This window comes from Lynx canadensis, chromosome B3 (assembly GCF_007474595.2).
Source record: "Lynx canadensis isolate LIC74 chromosome B3, mLynCan4.pri.v2, whole genome shotgun sequence".
Lineage (NCBI taxonomy): Eukaryota > Metazoa > Chordata > Mammalia > Carnivora > Felidae > Lynx > Lynx canadensis.
The window spans coordinates 109915461-109939558 of record NC_044308.2 but is presented as its reverse complement, the minus strand read 5'-3'; the positions used below and the strand labels follow the sequence as shown (position 1 = coordinate 109939558).

Sequence of the window (24098 nt, the reverse complement as noted above, 5' to 3'; positions counted from 1 at the left end):
AGGGCAAATAAAACAAAAATATAGTCTGTTTGCTTGAGGGGATTAGATTGGTGTTTTAGGAAGATTCTTGTATCTATAGTATGGAAAGTGACTAGAGAGCAGTAAGACTGGAGGCAGGGGAAGCAGACCAGGTAAGACGTTACTCCACCAGTTCAAGGGAGAGAAGATGGAGACCTACAGGAGACTATAAACAACGGCCTGCTGCCTGATTTTATATGACCTGTGAAGTATGAATGGTTTTTTACATTTTAACTTAAAATTTTTTTTTTTCAACGTTTATTTATTTTTGGGACAGAGAGAGACAGAGCATGAACGGGGGAGGGGCAGAGAGAGAGGGAGACACAGAATCGGAAACCAGGCTCCAGGCTCTGAGCCATCAGCCCAGAGCCCGATGCGGGTCTCGAACTCACGGACCGCGAGATCGTGACCTGGCTGAAGTCGGACGCTTAACCGACTGCGCCACCCAGGCGCCCCGGTTTTTTACATTTTAAATAGTTGACAAAGGCCACAAGATTATTTATTTTGTGACATGTGCAAATTATATGAAATTAATAGTTTTAGTGGCTATACATAAAGCTTTATTGGATCACAGCCGTGTCCATTCATTTATATATATCTTGTCTGTGGTGCCTTTGTGCTATGGCAGCAGAATTGAGTAATTGTGACATTGACTATATAATCCACAAAGCCCAACATAGTTACTATCTGGCTCTTTACAAAAGAACTTGGCTGGCTCCTGACCTAAATAGTGTCAGTGGGAGTAGAAAGAAATGGATACATTTGAGAGATACTAAGATGTAGAATTGATAAGACATGGTGATTAATTGCAAATGACAGTAAAGAAGAAAAACAGGAGTAAAGGATTATTCCTAGATTTACTATTTGGAAAGCTGTGAAATAGTAGTGTGATTTATAGAAATTGCAGAAAGGAGCAGGAGTATGGAGGAAAATTCCATTTTAGATATGTTGAATTTGAGGTGTCTGTAAGACTGAACTATCTGGCAGGCAATTCTGCACATGAAAGAGACCTGGAGAGGTTTGGTATCATCAGCATACATGTGCAGAATGAAGTGATGAGAGTGGATGGTCCTGCCCTTGGAGGGTACACACAGAAGAACAGAGAGTCTAGGGAAAAACCTTTTTTTTTTTAGTAAAAAAAAATTATTTTGATGTTTATTTATTTTTGAGAGAGAGACACAGCATGAGCAGGGAAGGGGCAGAGAGAGAGGGAGACACAGAATGTGAAGCAGGCTCCAGGCTCTGAGCTGTCAGTACAGAGCCCGACATGGGGCTTGAACTAGTTAATTGTGAGCTTGTGACCTGAGCCAAAGTCAGATGCTTAACTGATTGAGCCACCCAGGTGCCCCCAAGGAAAAAAAAAACCTTTAAAGACTTCAATATTTAAGGAATGGATAGGGTAAAAAGAACCTGAAACAGAATCTGACAAGCAGCAGTTTGAGAGGTTTGTCTAACTAAGGTTGTGTGTGTGTGTGTGTGTGTGTGTGTGTGTGTGTGTGTGTGTGTGTGTGTTTGCGTGTAGGGCTCTAGTAACTCATTTGTACTAGAAAAAAAAAATTTATTTGAGGACTAGAATGGGTATCTTCTCATAGAAGTCAAAGTCAAGAAAGTGCTGCCAGGCTTCTGGAGGAATTAGAGCCAGGCCTCTAGAACGCTATTAGAACTAAAGGCAATGCCGTTCATCCCTTTTCTTGGGGTTGCATGGTCTCCCATTTCTGCTTCTTTCTTCTCTCTCTGCTTTGGCACACATGTTTCAGCCTTATCCCTACTTCTACATCATTTCCAAATTCAAGCACACAACAGAGACTGACTTGCTTTCAAACTACTATCAGGAAAGAGAATCTAATTAGCCCAACCCAGCCAATGGATTTACTGCTGTAGGGCCAGGTGTCCATGCCTGACCAAGAGCTGTAGTCGGAAGAGCAGGATCATACAGTAGGAGCATGTCTCCAGGGCCACCCTGCTGGGTCTAAGTGGGGAATATTTGCAGAAGAAAAGAGTGAAAATTGGACAATATCATAAAAAGAATATACTATAAAGGGAAGCTGCAAGTGAGAGTGTTTCTAGAAAAGGAAAGCAGTTAATATTTTTAAATGCTGCTAAAAGAACAAGCAAGATAAGCACTGAGCTTTATAGAAGACTTGGAAAATAAAAATAGGAAAAATCTAATGTTAACATTTTGGTATTTCCTTACAGTTTGAAAATAATTGGGGCCATGTTATATATAGCGTTTATTCTTTTTTTATATAATGTGTGATGGTTAATTTTATGTGTCTTTTAGCTAGGCCATGATACCCCGATTTTTGGTTAAACACTTGTAGATGTTTCTGTGAAGATATTTTTTATATGACATTAACATTTAAATCTGTAGACTTTGAGATTACCTTCCATAATATGGGTGGGGCTTTTATCCAATCAATTGAAAGCCTTAAGAGAAAAAAGACTGTCTCCTCCCCCCCACCCTCCCACCCCCCCCTCCCCCCGCCCCAAGGAGGAGGGGATTCTGTGCTGCTACTGTCTTTGGACTTGAGCTACATTAACTCTTTCCTAGATGTCCAGTCTGCTGGCCTACCTGCAGATTTTGGACTCTCCAGCCTCCATGATCATTGAAATAAATCCAATAATAAAGCCAATTCCTTGGAATAAATCTATCTCCATATATGTGTACATATAGACCTTATTGGTTTCATTATTCTGGAGAGCTCTAATAGGTCATACTTTTTCCTTTTAGCAAACATTCCTAGAAAACATTCTTAATGAATGAAGCCCTTACATATTCTTGCAAAATAGTTTTTATATTATAGGATTGTCCTTACTATAGATATATTACCTCCATTTATAGATGAGGAAGCTGTGATGCAAAGAGCTTATGAAACTAGTGCGTTGTCCTACACCTGAAGAGGTAGGCACCTTTGGAGTAGTCAGCCTAGCTCACAACCCTCTAAAGGTCCCTCACCTTTAGGGCAACTGTATTTTCTCAAATCAGAAATTGAGTTTGGGCAGGTTTCTTCACTAAAGAAGTAAATAGAAAAACCTCCATTTACCGTGTGGACTAAAGAACAGAAAAGCTGCTACACAGAAAAGGATGTATGTAATAAGAAGAGATGGTCCTGTGACCATTTATAGTTGCAGTTTCTTCTTGAAGCTTAGCTTCCTTTTGCCTTAAGGTTCAGTGACTCTGTATCCTTATAATGCAGCTTCTTTTTTCTCAACATGAGTTGATTCTGTTATTTCCATTTTTCAGCGTCCCAGTAAATGCATATAGTAAATGTCTAGAACCAGATCTGTGTAGCTCCAAAAACCCGTATTTTAAACTACTACATTAGAGTCAATATTAATTCATTGCTGTATGCTATATATAATTTTATGATAAACATGTTTATATATGAATCCTTGCCCACATTTCTATGTCTTTGGTATAGAATTCTAGGAGAGAGATCACTGGGTCAAAGTATATGAACATTTAGACTTTTATGTATTGGCAAAATGCTTTCTAAAAGGGGGCATCAATTTTTATTCCACTAACAGGGTATGAGAACAAGGCAGATGTGTCACTAATGTGGTATCCTAGTCATCTCTTGTTTACATATACACTATCCATTTCTTGAATTCAAAATATAATTTTTTTCTGGTGCCTGCCTTTGTCCCATATTTAAATTACTCTGAAAATTTTAAATTCTGTTGAAGACAGTTCTTGTAATTGCTTTAATGGCAAGTCATTTTATTGACTTTTTTTTCTAACTTCAAAGAATGTAAATGACAAATGCCACAATATAAAAAATAATTCTGATTATGTGTGATAGTTAAGGAAACTGTATCAGTAAGAATAGAGCTGTTTGGTATAATAACTGAAGGAAATGTTTAGATAAGTGTTCTTGTAATAGACTGTGCAATGAAAAGATTAGATAGTGGTATGAAATTAAAAGCATCTAGGAGGTCATGTGATCCGTTTTCAGTTTGGTAAATTTTTATTAATTTGAAAATAACATGAAGGACTTGTGTTTCAGCTTTTTTTTAAAGTATTTTTTTTTTAATGTTTGTTTGCTTATTTATTTATTTATTTATTTTGAGAGAGAGGGAAAGATGGGGAGAGGCAGAGAGAAGGGGAGACACATAATCCAAAGCAGGTTCCAGGCTCTGAGCTGTCAGCACAGCTGGGGCTCAAACTCATGAACCTGACCTGGGGCTCAAACTCATGAACCGTGAGATCATGACCTAGCCGAAGTCAGATGCTTAACCAACTGAGCCACCCAGGCGCCCCTTCTTTCAGCTTTTTTGGTAAGACCTAAAGATTTAAGAAAAAACCTTTTTATAAGAGGAAATAACATAAATTTAGCAGATAAAGCTCAACAGTCTCTAAAAAAAAAAAAAAAAAAAAAAAAGAGAGAGAGAGACAGAAAAATAGAAGCTAGGAACCACTACCAAACTTAAAATTACTATTTGTATAGTGATAAAAGTGTAAAGTAACAAGCACAGTAAATTGGAAGACATCAGAATAGACCACTGGAATATAATACTAAATGTTATTTGGCATCTCTGCATCTGTTTCTTTATCTGTAAAGAGAGGAGAGGGTGATGGAATTAATGTCTTCAATATCCCTTTTGCCTCTAAGTAAGTAAAGTTTGTACCTAGCCTCCATTCTAAGAAAAACCCACATAAAAAATACCTCAGTGATAATCTGCTTTATCCTAGGGATACAAGGAATTAAACAACACACTTCATACATGAAGGACAGCTTAGTAAATAGTGGTTAAGAGCTTAGACTTCGGAATTAGACTCTCAATGTTTGAATCTCAGCTCCATACCTTAATACCTATTTAATCTTAGACCTCTTTTTTCCTCAGTTTCCTTTAAATTAGAATACCTACCTCATAGGGTTGTTCTGATGATTAAATGAGCTAATATTTATAAAGCTCTTAGGATAGTGCCTGGTACATAGTAAGTTTTATGTTCAGTAAAATTATTTAATCTACTAACCCTTCAGTAAAGAACAAATTGACATGTATTTGTTCTAACGTCACTTTTGGCTTTTAAAAAATCCAGACAGTTTATTTGTCAGAAATAAAGGATTGGGTTGGGTAGGAATTAGGGGTAGAGAGTGACAGTCAAGGGAAGGACAGAACAACAAATATGTGTATATCAGAAGTGAGAGAAAGGTTGGTTAGATTGTTATCACAAAGAGAAAGAGGAAGATGACTTTTTTAAAAATAGAAACGAGGGCTCTTACGGACTTTTACAGAATTGCTAAATTTGCCAATGTGGAGAAGACAACTTGAGTTTCCCATGACAATGCCTTTTGCATTTTGAAAATTACTGTATTTAATTGCTCCCATTCCACTTACTGTCCCAAGTGCTAAAGCAGCTCAGGAAGAGCTATTGCCGCCCCAGACTAGATTTGCTCCCAACCCTGGAGATTTGAATAGGGATTTCTTAAAAAACAAATCTCCACAGAATCCATATTAGACAACTGGAGAAATTCTCTGGGGCCTTGTAGCAAGTAGGGCTAGATTACCCAAGAGACAATTAGATAAAAAAATTCTTTGACAGATTGGAATTGGAATAAAGTAATGAATTGGAAACTGCCTGGAAGACTGAATTTACTAAGTTTCTGTTGTTTCTACTCTGGTTTCCAAAGAGGGAATCAGGAATTTTTTGTCTTGTTTCTAATCTTGGGAAACCTTTTACTTTTTCACCATTGAGTACGTTAGCTGTAGGTAGTTCATAAATGCCCTTTATCATGTTGAAGAAATTCCCTTCTTTCCTAGTTTTTTAAATCCTTTTATTACGAAGGATGATCATGTATATTTTTTTCTTAATTCTATTAATACAGTATATTACATTGATTTTTCTTTGTTGAACCACCCTTGCATTTCTGTGATAGATCCCACTTGGTCATGGTGTGTAATATTTTCCCCTTCCACCCCCCAGTGTATAATATATTTTTGAAAATTTTTATTTATTGAGGTGCCTGGGTGGCTCTGTTGGTTAGGCATTGGCCTGGCTGTTGGTTAAGCATTGGACTCTTGGTTTTGGCTCAGGTCATGATCTCACAGTTTCATGAGTTCGAGCCTGGCTGGCAGCATGGAGCCTGCTTGCTTGCTTGCCTATTTATTTAAAATTTATTTGTTTGGGGGTGGGGGGAGGTTTTTATATTTCTATACAATTTAGTTACTTTGTTTTAGAAAGTGTATATTAATGTTATTTATTTAAAAAAAAATTTTTAATGTTTATTTTTGAGAGAGAGGGAGACAGACAGAGTGAGAGCAGAGTAGAGTAGGGTAGGGGCAGAGAGAGAGGGAGACAGAATCTGAAGGAGGCTCCAGGCTCAGAGCTGTCAGCACAGAGCCCAATGAGGGGCTCAAACTCACAAAGTGAGATCATGACCTGAGCTGAAATCAAGGGGAAGAGCTTGAGAAAGATTGATATTAAATATCTGGTAAAATTCACCAGTGAAACCATCCGGACTTCAGGGACTGAGGCTGATGACAGTTTGCCTGTCTTGTGATCCATCTCAGCATGTGGCATAAATAGGGAAGAGAGAGATCACAGAATGATTGAAAGTGGCATAAGTCACTTTCATCACAGCTCATTGGCCAAACTAATCACATGGTCCCAATCTAACTTCAAGAGAACCCGAAAATGTAGAGGAGCATAAGGAATATTTGATGAACATTAATGTTTCAACACCTGTTCTCCTTTTATTTCTCCAACGTAATGAACACATTTTATTATGTTATTAATATATTTTCTATAATATATAATTTATATATATTTAAATATCATATAATTTGCATGTTTTGTGTTTACTATTTAGTGCCTTCCCCTCAGCAAAAGCATAAGCTTATTCTCCTAGAAAATCACACTGCTTACAATTTCTTGCCTATAAGCCTTTGCTCAGTGTTCCTACTGTGATGCTTTTTATCTTTTTTGCCCTGTACTCCTTTTTTCTTTTTTTTTTTTTTAAATTTTTTTTTAACATTTATTTTTGAGACAGAGAGAGACAGAGCATGAACGGGGGAGGGTCAGAGAGAGGGAGACACAGAATCTGAAACAGGCTCCGGGCTCTGAGCTGTCAGCACAGGGGCCCGATGCGGGGCTCGAACTCACGGACCGCGAGATCGTGACCTGAGCCGAAGTCGGCGTTCAACCGACTGAGCCACCCAGGCGCCCCTGTACTCCTTTTTTCTAAAGGTGAAATCCTACTTATTTCTCAGGACAACTTGGATCTTAACTTTATCTGGATGACTTTGCTAACATCTTTAAGTTAAGTGCTCATCCCTTAGACTCCATCTGAATTTTTAGTATACTGTCATAGCACTTACCTCATTATATAGTTACATGTCTGTCTGCCCCATCAACCAAGTTCCTCATGCATGTGGAAGAATGGCTGGAGACATAGGTAGAGTCTAGAAAAGAAACTAGGAGGATCTGAATAAAGGCAGTTTAAGTAGAGTGGAGAAGAGATGATAGAATCAAGAAATATTTAGAAGGTAAAATCAGCAAGACTTGATTATTTGTTGAATATGAAAGGTAAGGAAAGAATCAAGGATAATTCATGTTTCTCATTTAAGTTTATTATGTATATTATGAAGTTTCCAAGTGAAATAGAGAATATGACAGGGGGAACAAGTTTGGGTGGTAGGATGATGACATTGGTTTGAAGTATAGTGAGTTTAACTCCATAGAGACCTCAAGGTGAAGACACATGCAGGAGATGGCTGTATGGTTCTTAACCCAAGGAAACAGATAGGTCTTCAGCTTGCAAAGTAGTAGTTAAAAAATAAGAAAAGCAGAGACTACCACTAAGTACTAAGGGCAAAATCCTTATGTATGTATGTATGTATGCATGCATGCTTGTGTTCAAGGAACAGGAACAGAAAGATACGCTCTTGTGCGGGAAACACCGAAAAAACCAAAGATGGTGAAAGAGGAACCAGGAGAATGTGATACTGTAGATATCAAGGGTGTTTAGACTTTCAGGGAAGTGGTGGCTATGTCAAATGCAGTAGAGAAGTCAAATCAAAACAAGTACGTACCAAATCTTTACCAGTCTTCTTGCAGTCTTAATTCCCTTCTTTCGACCCCACTTGTTATTGAACCATGTTGATTTCCTATTGGATTGAACTGCGTTGGCTTCAATTTTTATGGAGAAATTTCCAATTATAGGGTGTTAACTGCTTCAGATGTGCCCCCCTCCTTCTTCCTTCACAAACTTGCCACCATGGCCATCCATTGTTTGCTCCTTCCCTCTAATATAAGGAGATTCAAAGCCAACTCTTAACATTAGTGCCCTTGATACCCAGAGTTGTCTATATTTTATTGTTTTCCCTTTTTAAGACTTTCTGGGGGTGCCTGAGTGGCTCAGTCGGTTAGGCGGCCGACTTCGGCTCAGGTCACGATCTTGCAGTCCGTGAGTTCGAGCCCCGCGTCGGGCTCTGTGCTGACAACTCAGAGCCTGGAGCCTGTTTCGGATTCTGTGTCTCCCTCTCTCTGACCCTCCCCCGTTCATGCTCTGTCTCTCTCTGTCTCAAAAATAAATAAACGTTAAAAAAAAAAATTAAAAAAGTAAAAAAAAAAGACTTTCTGATCCCAGTATCCCCCAAAGATTTTTCTCAAAAAGGTTACCATTTGAAATTTTAGTGGAGGGGCAGAAGTGGAAAACAAATGACAAGTTGTTGAATATTGAATAGAAGATGGTGAAATATCAACAGAAACTACAAGTAGCAGTCACTGATGGAACTGAGAGGGAGATACTGCTCAGTTCTTCTACGCAGGGAAACGAAGGACACTTACAGGGATCAGAGTCAAGCACTATTCCAGAGGTATTTCATTTTGGAGCCACATGAAAAATGTCTCCTCCCTATTTTTCTTCCTCTGCAGCATGCTGGTGATTAAGTCTTTACCGTAGAAATGAAAATGAGCCAGTTTTCACAATGAAGAGTTGTAGAAACACCAGATTTCATTCATTTGTTCAATTATGCAAAAGTTAAAATCATGCAAAACTTTTTCTTAAATGTCAGCTATGTGCCATGCTTAGTGTTAGGCGCTAGGAATACAATGGGGAGTAAAAACACATAGTTCTTGTTTTTGTGGAGTTCTGTGGTATAGTGATATGTTTTTTATTTCCTTGTTTATATTTAACCTAATTTATATAACCCATTTTACTTTTTTTCCCCTTTAGTATCCTCTTCTATGTGGACTGATTCTTATTCCCTGCTGGTGTTCTCTAGTTTGCCTAAGTAGAATTTACATGGGAATGCACTCCATTCTGGTAAGGAAAATTTGTGTTCATAGTGCTTTATTTTTCTCTGAAAATGACAGGCTATTTTATAGTTTTTAATCATTTTCAAACTTACAAGAAACCTGAGAAAATATTACTGTAAATCTTCTTTGTTTTGCAAAAAATATATATATTAACATATTGTTTTGTGAGCATTTAATGTAGTAATTGTATTTTTTAGAAACCGTTCCCAACAATCACAAATAACCAAGTATTATGTTCAGGATAAGGAATAAGGTTTCTCCCGTCTTCCAGTCTCCATTTGATTTTCCTTCTTATGGTCTTTTGTGCCTCTCCACCAGAGTCAAAGCAGCAATGTGAATATAGACATCAATGCGAGCTCTACTCAGTAGTGAACACCCACTGACTAGAAACAACATGAACTTAAACCATCCTGGTGCCACTTGTATTTACATATTAAACTCTAGTTTTCTTCTTTTCCCCAACGGTACTTTAGGGCTTCCAACAGTTACTTTATTTTAAGAATGCTATTCAGTTTAAAAAGCACCAGCACAGGGACCCTCTCCTCTTTAGCCACAACTACTCACCTCCCTTTCTCCCCTTCCCATTGACATTCTAGCTTGCACCATCTCATCACCAGAGGACTGTAACAGCTTCTAAATTAGTAGCCCTACTTCCAGTCTGACCACATTCCATACGGTGTCTAGCCTCCTGTTGTAGTTTACTTCCAAAGCACAAACATGACGCCATACTGAATGACTTGTTTCCTCGAATGTAATTGGTGTCTCTTACCTCGATACCTTTAGGAAAGTTGTAACTTCTGCTTGGAATACCCTTTTCCCTTTGTCTAGCTAACTATCCATTCTTCAGGATTCACAAAAAGTGTTCTTATCTCTTAAAAGCCTTGTTACATTCCCCATCTTGCCTTTCTCTAGACTGGCTAGATGACCTTTCTCCCAGAGCATCTTGAGCATAATTCTGGCACAACTACAACTTCTTTTTTCCTTATCTGTCACCCCCACTAGAAAATAAGCAACATAAGAAAAGTAACTCTATGTTCCCTCACTATCCCTTGCATCTAGTGTAGTGTCTCTTACTGCACTCTATGAACGTATTATGTATTTAGTAGATAAAGGATCAGAAAAAAGTGGAGAAATATGAACTAGTTCATGTGATCAAAAAATTTATAACTGGCTATATCAAATTTTTCTTGTCCTTTGCAACAATTTAACACTTTTAGAATTTTCTACTCATGAAAGTATCTAATTAGCTTGTTTCATAGCTGTAGAAATATTGGGTTTCTATTTCTTAACTTGGATTGCTTGCCTCCAGTAGCTGCCCCTTCACTAGTAAATTTCCACAAGTCCCAAATACTATTTTAATAAGCAAATTATTTGTGTTCAACTTTTTATAATTAATTGTATTAATACAAATTGTGAATTTACATATAATTTCCTTTCTGATTAATCTCTACTAATTTTATAAGCCTCAGTATCATTTAAAAATTTTTTTTTTTTTTTAGCGTTTATTTATTTTTTGAGAGACAGAGAAAGAGTGTGAGCAGGGGAGGGGGGGAGAGAGAGGGAGACACAGAATTCGAAGGAGGCTCCAGGCTCTGAGCTGTCAGCACAGAGCCTGACGCAGGGCTTGAACTCACAAACTGTGAGATCATGACCTGAACTGAAGTTGGACGCTTAACTGACTGAGCCACCCAGGCGCCCCCAGTATCTGATTTTTATATCATATCTAGCATTTGTCACAAGAAAATGTTATCCATTTCTGTGCCTTGTTAATGATTCTCTTCCAACTACAAAAGTTAGTAATATTGCTCCTAAAAATTTACCAAATGGTTATGTATCTTTGAGTGATAAAAAATGGATCCCTGATATTTCTGGAAGATAAAGCTATTAGATATTACCCTTAGGTTCATTATCATAATAAAAAGGGGAATAAGAATCTGATTATATTTAATATACTTTCTAAAAGATGTGCTTTTGGGGCTCCTGGGTGGCTCAGTTGGTTAAGTGTCTGACTCTTGGTTTCAGCTCAGGTCATGATCTCACAGTTCATGAGTTCAAGCCTCACATCGGGCTCCATGCTGACAGGACAGAGCCTGCTTGGAATTCTCTCTCTCCCTCTCTCTCTGCCCCTCCTCTGCTTGCTCTACCTATCTCTCTCAAAATGAATAAATAAACGTTAAAAATTAAAAAAAAATAAAAATAATAAAAGATGTGTTCTTTAAAAACAAGTTTAGTGGATTGATCAAACATTCAAGCTGAGTTCAGTTCAGTTTTTATATACTGGACTTCTGTTTTTGAATCAGCTGACCTAAAAACAATATTGATGTATTATTTTTCAAATCATGAGTCTGATAATCCTAGTCCTTTATTCAAAAACCTTCTTGTCCCATAGAATGTTTCATCAATTTTATTCAGACTAGGTACTGAATTTTATGTGTAGTATTACAAATTTTTTTTCCTTTTATTTTTTATTTTATTTCTTTTTAAAAGTAAAATCATGAGTAATTTGCAGACGTTACAAACTATGATCCTGTGTTATAACCACAATTATTCCTAATAAGAAATACATTGCTTATTATTTGATAGTTGATGGATGAAACTGTACCTATAATGAATCCCTCCCTTTCTTACATTATGGATCTAATATATTCCCACAATTTTCACTTTTTCCTATATTTTAATATTTCAGTAATTACCTTCATTTTGAATTATTTTCTATTTATTTATTTTGGGAGAGAGAGAGAGAGAGGGAGGGAGGGAGAGGGGTGGGGGGGCAGAAAGAGAGGGAGAAAATCACAAGCAGGCTCCATGCTGTCAGCACAGAGCTCTTCATGGGGCTTGATCTCATGAAACTTGAGATCATGACCTGAGCTGAAATCAGGAGTCTGATGCTTGACTTCCTGAGCTACCCAGGTGCCCTTTTAACTATTTTCTTGATCATAGTTTGTATCTTTACTATTTATTGTGAAATTAGTATGGAGCTATAGGCAGTGTTTGCCCTACAAGTTGCTAATAGGTGCTTAGATACCTATTATTATTAAGTGGATGTCTTCATTAACACAAGAAGAGGCTTCTTGTGTTATTTATCATTTATTCTAAATGATTTATAATGAACACTTCATTCAGTATTTTCCATAAGTTCTGTATGTTTTTGTTACAACACAAAGAGCAACAGCTTAGTTTATTTTCAACATCCGCCTACTTTCCTAAATTGATTTTCTTAACTTCCAAGAAAAGTATAGAGGAGTTACTACATCTATTTATTTGTTATAAACCTAGCTCTCAAAATTTAAATTCATGGGGTGCCTGGGTAGCTCAGTTGGTTAAGTGTCCCACTCTTGGTTTCAGCTCAGGTCATGATCTCATGGTTCTTGGAATTGAGCCCCCCATCAGGCTCTGTGCTGACAGTATGGAGCCTGCTTGGGATTCTCTCCTCCCTTTCCCTGACCTTCCCTGGCTCACGTGTGTGGATGCAGTCTCTCTCTCTAAACAAATAAACTTAAAAAATATTAAATTCATAAAACCACAGGCCATTTTTTAAGTTACTGGACTGGGTACTTGTCAAACTACTGTTTTGTTTCTGTATTAGTAAAATTATGAATATATTGTAAATCCATGTACCCAAAATTTTCCAAACAATTTTATGTGTCTATATGTGTAAAGTCTTTTTAGAAAGATATTATGAGATTATAAAGTAGTAAGTATACCTCAAACCCATTTTTATAAGAAGAAATAAAATCAAACCAACCATATACACACAAAAAAAACCCCCCAAAAATCCAAAAACATGTTAGAGAGAAAGATCTAGAGCAATAAACATTGAGAGTTTTAATAGTAACTGTACCTGGGTAATAACTGCTTATTGGGGCACCTGGGTGACTCAGTCAGTTAAGCGTCCAACTTTGGCTCAGGTCATGATCTCATGATTTGTCTTTCAAGCCCTGCATTAGGCTCTGTGCTGACAGCTCAGAGCCTGAAGCCTGCTTCAGATTCTGTGTCTTCCTCTCTCTCTGCCCCTCCCCTGCTCACACTCTGTCTCTGTCGCTCAAAAATGAATAAAATGTAAAAAAAAAAAACACACCACCACCTACTTGTTATTATTTGTATTTTCTAGTTTTCCTATAATGATCGCGTATTAAATCTGAATTTTAATTAAAGGTAAATATTCCAAAATCTGTCCTTAATAGTGCACTTATAGTAGTGTATTAGCATATTGAAATAAGAAGCAGGACACGTAAAATATGTTATAATTGAGGTGCCTGGTGGCTCAGTCGGTTGAGCGTCCAACTCTTGATTTTGGCTCAGGTCACGATCCCAGGGTCATGGGATCGAGCCCCCATGTCAATTCTCTCGATCTCATGAAGATTCTCTCTCTCTGCCTCTGCCCCTCTCCCCCATTTGTGCGTGTACTCTCTCTCTCAACATAAAATAAAATAAAATATTATAATTGAAAACACCCCAGCAACTCACTAGGATATCATAGGAGCCTGGAATTCTAATCTTAGCAAATCACCAGCCTCTCTATGTCTATTTCCTGATCGGAAGAAATGAAAAGGATAAAAGTTTAGACTTAATATGTAATAAATCTGTGTTGAATTTATGGTACTTGATACCTTCTTCCTTCCATAAATTTGATAACCTTGAATATTCCATTCAAATTATCTATTAACTTTGTGTGTGTAATTATCTATTAACTTTGAGGGAATATTAAGTTATCTGTGATTAGTATCTAAAATTATGTGCTAAGGTTTTTTTTTTAATTTGCTAATTTAAGTTCTTTTTGCTACCTTTAACATTAACTTTCCTTTATTACATACTTTGTGCTGTAGTGCTTAAAACCACTTAGTATACATTTTAATGTCATACATTAAATTGATATCACAGTTATAGCTAGCATGTTTATGCCCTGAATTAATTCCTTCCTTCCTTCTGGTTCTGTTGCTTGGAAGTTCAGTTTGCCCTTACTATTTTTTTAAGTTTATTTATTTATTTTGATAGAGAGCAAGCAGGGGAGGGGCAGAGAGAGAGAATCCCAAGCGGGCTCTGCACTGACAGGAGAGCCCGACATGGGGCTCGAACTCATGAACTACGAGATCATGATCTGAGCCCAAACCAAGAGTCAGATGCTTAACCAACTGAGACACCTACGTGCCTCAGTTTGCCCTCACTATTCAGGATAATATAAATAACTAATAATCAGAAAGGGAGGTAAATTTGTATAGAGTCTTGAAACAATCTAGTTTAATATTCATGGAGCTCTACAAAAAAAATTGAGGACAACAAATTTTGGATATTTTGTGTCATACCGAAATATATTTCTAGAATTATAATTGTTTTGAATTATTTTTAAGAATTCTTAACATGATCGGGGCGCCTGGGTGGTGCAGTCGGTTAAGCGTCCGACTTCAGCCAGGTCATGATCTCGCGGTCTGTGAGTTCGAGCCCCGCGTCGGGCTCTGGGCTGATGGCTCAGAGCCTGGAGCCTGTTTCCGATGCTGTGTCTCCCTCTCTCTCTGCCCCTCCCCCGTTCATGCTCTGTCTCTCTCTGTCCCAAAAATAAATAAACGTTGAAAAAAAAAATTAAAAAAAAAAAAAAAAAAAAAAGAATTCTTAACATGATAAAATGTAGGGGCACCTGGCTGGCTCAGAGAAGTGTTACTCTTGATCTCAGGGTTGTGAGTTCAAGCCCCATTTTGGGTGTAGAGATTACTTAAATAAAGAATAAATTAAAACTTAAAAAAAATAGGGGGTGCCTGGGTGGCTCATTTGGTTAGGCGTCCAACTCGATTTCGGCTTGGGTCAAGATCTCACACTTCTTGAGATCAAGCCCCACATTGGGCTCTGTGCTGACAGTGCAGAGCCTGCTTGGTATTCTAAATCCCAATAAAGAAATAAACATGAAAAAAACTTTAAAAAGTGGTCAAATGTAGGAATGTCTTTACAAGTCACTTAATTGATTAAGTTTTTCATTTTCTAAAGTACTATAAGCGGGCGCCTGGGTGGCTCAGTTGGTTAAGCGTCCGACTTCGGCTCAGGTCATGATCTCATGGTCCGTGAGTTCGAGCTCCACGTCGGGCTCTGTGCTGACAGCTCAGGGCCTGGAGCCTGTTTCAGATTCTGTGTTTCCCTCTCTCTCTGACCCTCCCCCGTTTATGCTTTGTCTCTCTCTGTCTCAAAAATAAATAAACATTAAAATAAATAAATAAAGTATGATAAGCATTTTATAGGAATGAACATCTACTTATATCTATAGTAAGAAAAAACTATTAAAAAACCAGCTAACTTCAGAGCTATTAACCCTTCCTTTCACTTAACTTTACAGTAAATTTATTACATATGGTTTTATGTAAATAACATCAATTGTCATTTAAAACTTCTAACTTGGTACACATTCTGAGAATTACAAGGCTCAGACATTTCCACATTAGCATGTTCTGAAAGTTTTTGAATCAATCATGAAATTTATTTTTTTTAATGTTAAATAAAACATTTTTGAGATGCAGGGGGGAGGGGCAGAGGGAAAGGGGGACAGAGGATCCAAAGCAGGCTCTGTGCTAACAGCAGTGAACTGGATTTGAGGCGTGAACTCATAGACCATGAGATCATGACCTGAGCCAAAGTCGGATGCTCAATGAACTGAGCCACCCAGGCGCCCTATCATGAAATTTAAATAAGAAATAAAGCAACAGCTTCTATTCTGATAGCCAAAATTCTGTAGTTATTTCACGAGATCTGTGCCTTTAATTACATCGTAGGGAAGAAAGGGTAGGATAGCAACCAAAGGACTATACCCTCATAAAAGTGTAATTCTATGGAAATTAGTGATCTGAAATATGAAGAATAGAGGTCTGACAGTCATAATTTGAGGTCTCCATATCCACAAGTATGGTCAGAATTTGGGTCACTTTTGGAATCTGAGTGACTGCAGTAAAATTCAATTAATGAGAATTCTTAGGTAACTTTTAGTATGTATCTGAGTTTTCATGGAAGACCTCATGTTAAAAAAATTTGAAAATTTAGTTTTTCACTCCAGTATATAATTCCTAATGCTGAATATTCATTTTTTTTCAACAAAATATATTGAGCACCTTTAATCCATCAGATTAAATACTTAGGTCTATGACATTAGTCCAGTTTTCTTTATTTAAAAACTGGCCAGGGGCACCTGGGTGGCTCAGTCAGTTAACCGTCCGACTCGTGATTTCGGCCCAGGTCATGATCTCATGGTTTGTGGGCTCAAGCCCCACTGCGCTGACAGCATGGAGCCTGGTTGGCCTTTTCTGTCGCCCTCTCTTCCTCCCAAAATAAATAAATAAACATTAAAATAAGATAACATAAAATAAAACAAAAAAATGCCTAATGTAACCATAAATTTTTATTAAATTTGAACACTCCTTGAAAGGGGAAAAAAAGGCATTTTTAGTATTTATTCTGGGGACAACAGAGGAGAGCAAAATGAGATTGTTCCAGGGAAGCCATATCAGGGTGTTTGTGAGGATCAAATATGACACTAAATGTAAAGTATTAGAACAGTGTTTTCAGTGTAGAGACTGTTATTCCCTGAAAATGTCTTTAGCCTAAATTGAAGAAATTATGTTTCATCTATTTCTCATACAGAGTTCTTATCAAGCAGGATTATATAGTCAATATGATGAATCTAAAGAATTTCTCTGTCTCAGTTTAACTAAACAAATATTTATTGCCTACTTACTGTGTGCCAGCCATTGGGTATATATGTATAAATAAGATAAAGACTTTTGAGAGATCGCTGTCTAAATAGGTAATATGTAATGTAAATATGTAATGCAGGGGTTCCTCAACTGGAGCTGCACAACAGAATCACTGGGGAGCTTTTTTAAAATTTTTATCTTTTAAAAAAATACTTTTTAACATTTTTATTTATTTTTGAGAGACAGAATGCGAGTGGAGGAGGGGGCAGAGAGAGAGACACAGAATCCGAAGCAGGCTCCAGGCTCTGAGTTGTCAGCACAGAGCCCGACATGGGGCTCAAACTCACACGAATGGTGAGATCATGACCTAAGCCGAAACTTAACCGATGGAGCCACTCAGATGCCTCTGGGGAGCTCTTTTTTTTCTTTTCTTTCTTTTTTCTTTCTTTCTTTTTTTTTTTTTTTAGAAAGAAGTTGATGCCCAGGGGGCCTGGGTGACTCAGTTGGTTAGGTCATGATCACTGTTCATTGAGTTCAAGCCCCACATTGGGCTCTGTGCTGACAGTGTGGAGCCTACTTGGGATTCTCTTTCTCCCTCCCTCACTGCCCCTCCACTGCTTGTTCTCTCTCTTTGTCTCTCTCTCTCTCTCTTTCTCAAAAATAAATATACATTAAAAAAAAATTGATGTCCTACTCGCACTTCAATTCAGTTAAATCAGAATCTCTGAGGATTGGCCCAGGCATCAATATTTATAAAGTTCTTTAGTGACTTCTAAAGGGCACAGAGGTTGTGAACCTTTGGTTTTCTAATAGAAATAGAAAGCAAAAAATGGAAAACAATGTGGTAACTTTTGTAGCAGATGCTATGGAGGTAAAGAGGAGGGAATTCCTTATTATGGGGTAGGAGAAGAGAAAGTTTATGGAGAAGAGAGGTGCCTGAGCAGAATCTCAAAGGATATGTAATGGTTTTCCTAAAATAGAGGAGGAAAGATAATTCCAAGATGAGAGAAATAGTCTAAAATTCATTATGGGACCTGGCATTGAAGCGTTTTGTGTTTAAGATTCTTTTTATTAAGTAATCTCTATATCCATTGTGGGGCTCGAACTTAGAACTCCGAGATCAAGAGTCATATGCTTTACTGCCTGAGCCAGCCAGGGGCCCCTGGCATTGAAGTGTTAGGATAGGCAGAAGCCAGATATGAAATGTTTTATATGCCTTCTAAGAAGTTTGAATACATAAGTGATATTGCTTTAGCTCACAATTTGATAAACATTTTGTTAATTGCTTATATTTTTCTTCGACCTACTATGAAAGCAGTCACTTATATAAAGAGAACACAATTGCTTTTAAATAATCTCATTTCATATTTTTAGAATTGGAAAATATCAGGAAAAACTTGTTCTATATAGAAATAAATTTTTAAAATGTTTTTTTAATGATGCCTGTAATGTAATTGTTGAAAAACAGAGTAAAGATTCACTTACAAGTAATTTAGTAGATTTTGTTAGATTCATGTAAGGGATTCATTTATTCGTCCAATAAATATTTGAGTGTCTACAATGTGATACGCTTCCCAGGAAGGTGGTAGTTAAAGAACTTAAATTCTTCAAAATTTTTAGCTGCACATTCAGTTCTTACTCTCTTTAGGAATTGTCTGTACCTTCAGCCCTTCTTCTATTCCACAGTATTCTGATTTAGAATTTTACATAGTTTAGAACAGTGCATTGTACTGTTAACTTCACTGATCCATGACAAAGTCATTGAACTTCTGCACAATCAGGACAATGGCAAGAGTTTGAGGATATACTGAAGTCTTAAATGTAGAAGGCAAACTTAAAAACTTTTTGAATAGTATACCTTTATGATTTTGTGGCAGAGAGGGCTTTCTTAAACAAGATACAATGATAAATATGACTACATTAAATTTAGAACTTCTCTTCACTAAAAGGTGCCATAAAGAAAATGAAAAGGCAAGCTACAAAATCCAAAAAAGATGTTTATAGAACATGTTATTGATAAGAGATTTTATTGATAAAGGATTTATATATGAATACCATATTAAAAAAATCATGTAAATCAACAAGAAAAAAAATCTAAAAGAATGGTTACAAAAAGACACAAATATACATTACAGAGAAAAGGAATAACTCATAATCTTATAAAAAAATCAGGAAAATGCAATTTAAACATCAAGAAATGCAGAACTGATGGGATGTAAATTTTTACGAACATTTTGGAAATTTTTAATCTTATAAAATGGAACATGCACATACCCTATGATTCTGCCATTCTGTTTCTAGGAAACTCTTGTCCACACCAGGCAACATTGAAACAAAAAAAATGGTTGCACTGGTTATAATATTCCTGGTTGGTTTAAGAAGAGATCTAATTAAGAAAGCACTCAAGCTCAACCATAGCCAATAAACTAATCCAAAACCTATGAACAACTTAAATGACCACCAGTGGAAGAATGAATAAGTAAACTGTATAATCACACAGCGAAGTATTACACAGTTGGGAAAGTGAATGACCTACAACTACATATAAGGAATGAATCTTGAACTGTGCACTATATAACATTTTTATAAGCTCAGAAAGAAGCAAAACTAGATCATTTTTTGTTTGTTTGGAGATATGTGATGAAAGCTTTTAACAAGTGCAGTAGAACCTTGGTTTGTGAGCATAATTTGTTCCAGAAACATGCTTGTAATCTGAAGCACTCGTATATCAAAGCGAATTTCAAGAACCATTGGCTCAGTTATGATCATGTGACATTCGGCATCATGTACTACTTGTATTGCAGGACGTCACTCATTTATCAAATTAAAATTTATTAGAAATGTTTGAACACTTGCAGAACAAGTTACTCACAACCCAAGGTTTTACTGTATTTATTCAGCCAAAACTCAGGTTTATAATTGCCTTTGTGGAGGATACAGAGTGATAGAGTTGGGAGACAGCATACAAAAGATTCAAAGTACTGGTAATATTATTATCTTTTTTGCGGCAGTGATTTCATAGATATGAATTTTATAACTTCATACACACTCTACGTATCTTTTTCTATGTATCAGTTATTACCTAATAAAAATTTTAAGACAGAAAAACATTAGGCAACTACAGTTGACCCTTTAACAACATGGATTTGAGTTGCATGGGTCTACTTATATGCAGATTTTTTATAGTACTGAATGTCTTTTCTCTTATGATTTCCTTAACATTTTTATTTCTCTTTACTTTCTCTTTACTCTTTTATTTCTCTTACTTTACTGTAAGAATACAGTATATAACATGTATAGCATTAATTATATGTTTTAGTTGATGTTTAGTTATTGGTAAGGCTTCAGGTCAGTAGTAGGCTATTAGTAGTTGAGTTTTGGGGGAGTCAAAGTTATATATGAGTTTTTTACTGTATGTGGGGTGGCCACCCCAATCCTCACATTGTTTAAGGGTCAGCTGTGTAATTTCCCAGAAATCAAAACTACACATGGGGATGACTCAGTTGGTTAAGTGTCTGACTCTTGGTTTCTGCTCAAGTCATGATCTCATGGTTCATGGGTTTCCAGCGCTGCGTTGGGCTCCACACTGCAGATGCAGAGCCTGCTAGGGATTCACTCTCTCCACATCTCTTTCTGCCCCTGCCCCGCTTGCATTCTCTCTCCTTTAAAAAAAAATTTTTTTTTTAACGTTTATTCATTTTTTGAGAGACAGAGAGAGACAGAGCATGAGCAAGGGAGGGGCAGAGAGAGAGGGAGACAGAGAATCCGAAGCAGGCTCCAGGCTCTGAGCTGTCTGCACAGAGCCCGACACGGGGCTCGAACTCACAAACTGTGGGATTGTGACCTGAGCTGAAGTCAGATGCTTAACCCACTGAGCCACCTAGGCGCCCCCACTCTCTCTCCTAAATAAAATAAATAATTTTTTAAAAAAGTTAAAAAAAACTACACAATTTAGGCAGAGTTTAAGGATTTAAATATAAATCTTATATAGTATATATGTAGTTAGTTTATAAAAAGGTAGAATTATGAAAACATAACTTTTAAATGTTTATTTTGAGAGAGAGGGCATGCATGCACGTGCATGAGCACCAGCAGGCAAGGGGTAAAGAGAGAGGGAGAGAGAGAATCCCAAGCCAGCTGTGCACTGTCAGCACAGAGCCCGACATAGGGCTTGATCACATGAACCATGAGATCCCGGCCTGAACCGAAGTCAAGAGTCAGATGCGCAAATGAGTGGGCCACCCAGGCGCCCCAAAAACATAATACTTTCATTATTATTATCAAATTAATCTTTTTATTATCACTAAATGTTTAGTATTTATTATATGGTCAGTAACGTTTGAAAATATGACATCTAAAGAATCTGTATTAACATTTAAAATGTGAAATATATGTTTTTAAATGTCAAAAATAGTATTATGCTGAACAACTTTACTTTTCTCTTTTCCCAGGATATTATTGCCGGATTCCTATATACCATTTTAATCTTAGCTATCTTCTATCCGTTTGTGGACCTGATTGACGACTTCAACCAAACTCACAAATATGCTCCATTAATCATCATCGGGCTTCATTTAGCCTTGGGGATCTTTTCTTTCACTCTTGACACCTGGAGTACATCCCGAGGAGACACAGCTGAGATTCTAGGAAGTGGTGCTGGAATTGCATGTGGATCTCATGTTAGCCATAACGTGGGTCTAATGTTAGATCCTTCTCTGGATATACTACCATTAGCTCTGCCCCCCATTACCGTGACTATGTTTGGAAAAGCCATACTGCGGATCCTCATCGGGATGGTATTTGTACTAATAGTCAGAGATATAATGAAAAGGATCACCATTCCTTTAGCCTGTAAAATCTTCAGTATACCATGTGATGATATTCGAAAAGCAAGACAACACATGGAAGTTGAACTTCCTTATCGGTATATTACCTATGGAATGGTTGGTTTCTCTATCACATTTTTGGTTCCTTATCTATTTTTCTTTATTGGTATCTCTTGATGCAGAAATACTGTTTATAAGAAAGGAGGGTATCAGTTACTGATATCTAAAAATATATCCTAGTTAAAAGCCAAATCAGAGTTAGGCTTTTGCAGGAATTTAACTTAAATAATTATTTAAGTAAATTCGTAAGAGTCAGTGCATTTTATCATTGCACATCCAGATATTGTTTTAGGTGAGCTGAGCTATTTCAACACTGAGAAAATGATAAGTATCCATTTAGAATGTTCATGTAATGTTTGGAGAGTTTTATGCTGTTATGAATTCGAGTTATATATAATATATATTAAGATACATAATGTACAATTATGTATCTAATGTATGTTATATATGAAATAATATACCTAAGTTATTTGAAACTGTGGGGCTGTTATTATAAAATCAATAATAATATGCAAACAGTGTGCCGGTATATTTGGATTTAGTACAGGCACGTTGTTATTAACAGATATATTTAACATTTATTTACTATGGGAACCATTTCCTAATTGAATTGCGTAATTACTAGACCAGAATTCATATGCCACCACATAATATTTTACTGCCTCTTTTTACACTGCCGTCACCTTTCATGTTACCCATGATGTTGAGCATGGGAGGCATTTTTAATGGACCAAATTTTCAGAAAAATTAGAGTTTTTTTTTTTTTTCAATTCTGTACACTGTGTTGAATGTACTTTATTTGCAGTTGTTCTGGACATCAGTTTAATAATTCAGGTACTGAATTTTATTGCTTGCTAATTGTGCCTTTCTGTTGCTGAATTAAGAAATGCCATGTATACTGTGATACAAAAATAAGATACTATCTTTATCTTAAGTTACATATAATCAGGCAAATGTTTTAAAAATACATGTCAAACTAACAGGGCTAGAAGCAAGCCACCCTCAATTCTTTAGCCTTTGTTTGGAAAGAAATGTGGAATGGGTTAAACTTTCTCACTAATTTATTGGGTAGCTAAATGGATAAATATTTCCATTTTTGTAGGTATTTTTCTGTGCATTGTAAGTTTTAGGAACAAGATATATTTTTTGTACATTGTCTTGATTATACTGCAGGTAGATACTTCCAATGAATGGAAATGTAATTGAAATTTATAGATGGGACAATGCACACACTTAATTTATAAACAAACCGTTTTTCTAAATTATTTGGAAAGGATTGGATTTAGCAGTGTTAACTTTTAATACCCATTTATTAGCTACTTAAGGTAAATTATAAAATCTGAAAGTATCAGTATTTTAGATCCTATTATTTTTTCAATTTTTATTATTTTCACAGTGGAAAATTTGGGTATTAAACTATTCTTTCTTCTGTCTGTGCCTTTATATTTTGAAGTGTAATTGTAATTAGGTTAACATTAAGTTTATTTGTAGTAAGTTTTTCTTAAGAGAATTAACTTTCCATATAAATGAGCATCAGGTATGGAATTACTGACTTTAGTGCAATATCTGTCTGATTATCCAGAAGTATCACTTAAGATGTTTCTATTTTGGACAGCATAACTATTTGAACTCATATTTTTATAATTCCGATTGAGAATTTAGGGACATGGTAATTTTTACCAACACTGAATATGATAATTTTAAGTAAAACAACTAAATTTGGGACCTTTAGCTGTTAGTAGGAAACCGAGGCACTTAGGAACATATCGGTACGTTGGAAAATGTGCAAAGAACTTTTCTTTCAAAATGTGTTTAATGAATTGAATTTTAGGAACTATTTCCCATAATTTGGATCTATGCTATCTTATTAATTTTTATATCTAGCTTAAAAGGTATTTGAAAATATTCCATTTCTTTGTGATTTATTATTTTCTGTCCTATGGTATCTCCATGCTAAATGTATTTTAAAATAAAAGCCAAATTCAGAATTGAAGAGTATTTTGTTTTGTTTACCTTCTTTGCATTTGTTCTCTGTATTATCTGATATTTATAAAATATACTTAGGATTTTCATTCTAGCAGGCTTTTCCTCTGAAGCATCTTATTCAAAACCAGAGTTCTGTTTTCAGTAATAGAAGATATCAAAGAAATTCTTCAGGGTTCAAACTGACTTTGGGCTCCAATTGTGATCATTCTGACATTGTACTTTTAGTAAAAAGTTTCATAATATTAAGAAACATGAATAAAATGTTTCAGCAGAATC

The 24098-nt window shown here is 36.3% G+C and overlaps 1 protein-coding gene across 1 annotated transcript in view; it reads left to right on the top strand.

Moving 5' to 3' along the window:
* The window catches only part of SGPP1 (sphingosine-1-phosphate phosphatase 1), a 35668-nt gene extending 11978 nt beyond the window's left edge, over window positions 1-23690 (top strand). The window contains exons 2-3 of the mRNA XM_030319268.1: window positions 9201-9290; window positions 21402-23690. Of these exons, the coding sequence (XP_030175128.1) occupies window positions 9201-9290; window positions 21402-21953 (642 nt within the window). The 3' untranslated portion in view covers window positions 21954-23690. The remainder of the gene's footprint in view (window positions 1-9200; window positions 9291-21401) is intronic.
* The last annotated feature ends 408 nt before the right edge of the window (window positions 23691-24098 follow it).